The sequence below is a fragment of the Petaurus breviceps genome, unplaced genomic scaffold (genome assembly GCF_028583685.1).
Source record: "Petaurus breviceps papuanus isolate PSGF00001 unplaced genomic scaffold, PetGlider_PUasm1.0 175, whole genome shotgun sequence".
Lineage (NCBI taxonomy): Eukaryota > Metazoa > Chordata > Mammalia > Diprotodontia > Petauridae > Petaurus > Petaurus breviceps.
Window position 1 is genome coordinate 22,104,326 of NW_027185764.1, and position 4,022 is coordinate 22,108,347.

Genomic DNA, 4,022 nt, shown 5'->3' on the forward strand with positions numbered 1-4,022 from the left:
TCAGTCTTTACCAACATCCTTTCAATGGGGTCCATTCAAATCTGAACTTAGACACTGACCAGCAAGACACTTAATCTCTATTTGCCTCCACTATAAAATGAGGTTAATGGTTGCTATGAGGATCAAATGAAATAATATTAGCATAGTGCCTGGCACAAATAGGTGCTTAACAAATGCTTGTTTTCTTCCATGCTTCTCTGAATTCCTTACAGTTTGACACATTTTAGAAGACTTTGCAAAAAGGATTCAAGCACATTCCACCACCATCACCCCCATACAGTTAACCAGAAAACCAAAACACTCCATTGCCCTAGTAAGAGGCACTTTAAGGTTTTATTTTATGACTATGTAACTACTGAATTACATACATAAAGCAGTGTGGAATCCTGAAGCAGAACAACTGCAGAATTAGGAAGATATGGCCAAGTCCTTACTGGCATATTGTAACTGTGTGATTTCAGCAACCCAGGCCAGCCCTTTAAGAGTAAAAGGATCAGTGCTAATCTACATGAGCTGAAGGGGTTCCATCAGTGGAAATTCCCTCTATCAATGAAATCACAAATCTAGTAAACATGTGTGTGTGCACACCCACACCCACACCCACACTCCTTCTGAATGATCAACATGCTACCTTTCATGGTACTCATCTCTAAAATAATTACATTCCTACTATGCTGTATTTGGAGTCAAATGACTTGTGTTGAATCTAACCTCTGCCTCTCCCTACCAGTGTGACATTGGTCAAATCATCTTACCTCTCTACTACTTTTCTCCTTAATATGAAGCTGTTGAATTAGACCAGAGGCTGTTCCTTTTTTTTTTTTCTAAATACCATCAATCCCTTTGGTAGCTTGATGTAATTGATGGATCCCTTCTCAGAATGTTTTTAAATGAATAAAATACATAGTATTACAAAGGAAATCAAATTACATTAAAATATAGGTAGGGAAGTTTTACTCAAGTACAATCTAGCAGTAGTCGTAGACCCTTTTGGCAATCTGGTGTAGTTTATGGACCTTTCTCAGACAGTTGTTTTGTTTTGTTTGTTTGTTTCAGGGGGGAAGACAGGGCTATTGGGGTTAAGTGACTTGCCCAAGGTCACACATCTGGTAAGTGTTAAGTGTCTGAGACCGGATTTGAGCTCAGGTCCTCCTGACTCCAGGGCCAGTGCTCTATTCACTAGATGCCACCTAGCCACCCAAACTCAGTTTTTAAGTGAATAAAATTAAATAATAATGATATCTAACCCTTCTATAGCACTTACTATGTGCCAGGCATTGTGCTTTACAGTTATTATCATTTGATCCTCACAAGATGAAGAGACCAAGGCAAACAGAGGTTAATTTGCCCAGGGTGAGATAGCTATTATCTGAAATCATACTTGAACTCAGGTCTTCCTGACTCTGTGTTACAAAGGCAACCAACTATATTAAAACTTAAACAGGAAGACTTAGATCGTATTTGATGTAGCAGCAGATGATTCTGAATCCTCTCCTATGTTCTGCTGTGCACATGACATGGTTTTTTCTTTTTTCTTTTATATTTAAGTTTATAATGTTTCTTTTTCTTTTCCTATTATGTGTTTGTTTTAGTATTTGTCTAAAATAAGAAAAAATTTAAAAAAGAAAAGAAAATTAAGATGTCATTTTACTCATCCAAGTTCACAGCTCAAGAACCCCCTAAATTGGACAATCTCTAAGGTCCCTCCCAACTTTAAATCCTTTGAGGTGTTCCCAGTTTTTAAAAGACCACTCCTCCCTTTTCCCATTACCCCCAATTAGAAATGGCTGGTGGAGGAGGAGAGATTCTCGCTAAAGTAGGACAAGTGGAATGCCGCTAAGAGAGCTGGAAGCACTTAGTGGCCTCAGGTGGGCTGTAGGTGGCAGCAGAGGCAGCGGCAGCGGCAGCAGCATCAGCACCAGCAGAAGGTGATAAAGCCTGGGGCTCAGAGCTGAAGGGGCAGCAGAGGCGGCAGGTTTGCATCGCCAGGTCCTGCCGCCCACCGGACCACGGAATGCAGATGGCTCTAGCGGCGCTCCTCACCTGGAGCCGAATCCTCGTCCCTTGCTTCCTCCTTGTGTCCCAAGTCAGGTCATCAGCAGGTAAGCTTGGTTATGACCTCCGTGCAGTCCCCCGACTTGTGCCGGTTAAGATACATGTCATTCTTCTGGACTGCCGGGCAGGAAATGCTGTTGGCATTTAAATGCCCACAGTCTCCCTCGTGACACTGATCCTTGACTGAGAGGTCACGTCATTATCATGGTTATTTTTGCGTGTTTGCACAATCCCTTCCCTCCTCGGAGTCCGGAACGGTTTTCGTTCTCTCTCCATTCTCTCTCTTCCCTTCTCTCCCCATCCCCCTCTTCCTTCTCTTCTTTCTTTAACAGGCTAGATGCCCTTTGATGAATATTGAGAGGAAGGGGGGTCCCTCGGACTCAGCCAGCCCAGGAGGGGAGGCCAGTAAGCTGAGCAAACCTGTAAATATACACCCTCTGCTGGGAAGATTGTTGTAGCCCCACTCAGCCTGGAAATATAAGGAAGTGCTATTTTGGCTATGCTTAACAGCACATTCTCCACCAGGCCTGCTTGGAGGTTTCAGAGAAATCACAGAAATTGTGCCCTGTGCCTTTTGAGAGGTCCCAGCCAGGAGCTAGAATGCTTGCATCTTTGCTCCCCTGCCTTCCTTCCTTTATTAATACTTGGGGGATTTATGGCAAAGGACAATTTTCATTGGTTGGGCAGGGTGGTCTGTTTCAGATATCTTTGATTATCCTGTACCTGGCATAGAACATTCCACCTCCAGCCCCCCCCACCCCCCCTGCCTTTCTGGGTGATGTTCTTCCCTTCTCACCCATGCCTTTTTGAAATCCCTACTTCCCTTCGAAGATCAGCTCAAGTTTTCTATTTTCTGCCCCACTATTGTCCATGTCCTACATTTACTTATGTGTGAACATAATAATTGCAATAATGATAGCTAACATGTATATACCAGTGCTGGACACTGTGTTGAATACTTTTCAGTGATTAATATTATTATTGTTTATTGTGCCTCCCCAGTATAATGAAAGTTTCTTGAGGGTAGCAACTACCTGATTTTGTGTTTGCATTTCTAATGCTTACCTAACATAAAGCCTGGCACATAGTAAGTGCTTAATAAATGTTTGTTGATTGATTAGTTGGTCCAGTCTCAATTACTACTACTTGACATGGAGCTACTTCTCCCTCCTTGGAGCTAGCCTTCATGAACTAGATGTCCAGAGTCAACACTCTGAATTGGGTCCCTAATAGCTGAGTGTTTGTTATTATAGACAGTCAAATAGAAGGAAAAATGACCAAAATGGGCCCATTTTGTTTTCAGTTCTTACCATACTCATAATTGGAATGGCTAGTCTAGGTTCATTATGGTCAGGCCAGCCCCAGGATTACCCTAGCATGGGGAGCCTGGGAAAACTATGCCTTCCCACTTTTATATTCCATGTTTGACGTCTTCTAATACATGGCTCCCTGGACTATTATTTGGTTTTCCAGGGTATTAGTTCAGTCTTAGATGAGACCTGTCTGCTTGTCTCCATAGATTATGAAATTTTTAAGCAAAATCTATCACTGACATATTTTTTTTTCTTTCTCCCTATAAAGAGAAGACTTCTTTCTAAACCACATTTTGCACTATAAACAAAAGATAAAGGGAAGGAACACCTACAGTGAGGGAAAATCTACTACCTCTTGAGGAAGCCTATTCTGTGTTCCCAAAGTCACAGGACCAGATTCACAGTCAAAACTCAAACTTGGGCCTCTTGACCTCAAATCCAGGGCTAAGAACTCACGTTTATATGATGCTTTCTTTCTTCCTTCCTTCCTTTCTTCCTTTCTTTCTTCTTTCTTTCTTCCTTCCTTTCTTCCTTTCTTTCTTCCTTTCTTTCTTTCTTTCTTTCTTTCTTTCTTTCTTTCTTTCTTTCTTTCTTTCTTTCTTTCTTTCTTTCTTTCTTTCTTTCTTTCTTTCTTTCTTTCTTTCTCTCTTTCTT

The 4,022-nt window shown here is 41.6% G+C and overlaps 1 protein-coding gene across 1 annotated transcript in view; it reads left to right on the forward strand.

Moving 5' to 3' along the window:
- The first annotated feature begins 1,783 nt into the window (after positions 1–1,783).
- Positions 1,784–4,022, forward strand: part of TMEM130 (transmembrane protein 130) — a 59,248-nt gene continuing 57,009 nt past the window's right edge. Inside the window, exons 1-2 of the mRNA XM_069085357.1 lie at positions 1,784–1,816; positions 1,880–2,102. Coding sequence (XP_068941458.1) covers positions 1,784–1,816; positions 1,880–2,102 — 256 coding nt within the window. The remainder of the gene's footprint in view (positions 1,817–1,879; positions 2,103–4,022) is intronic.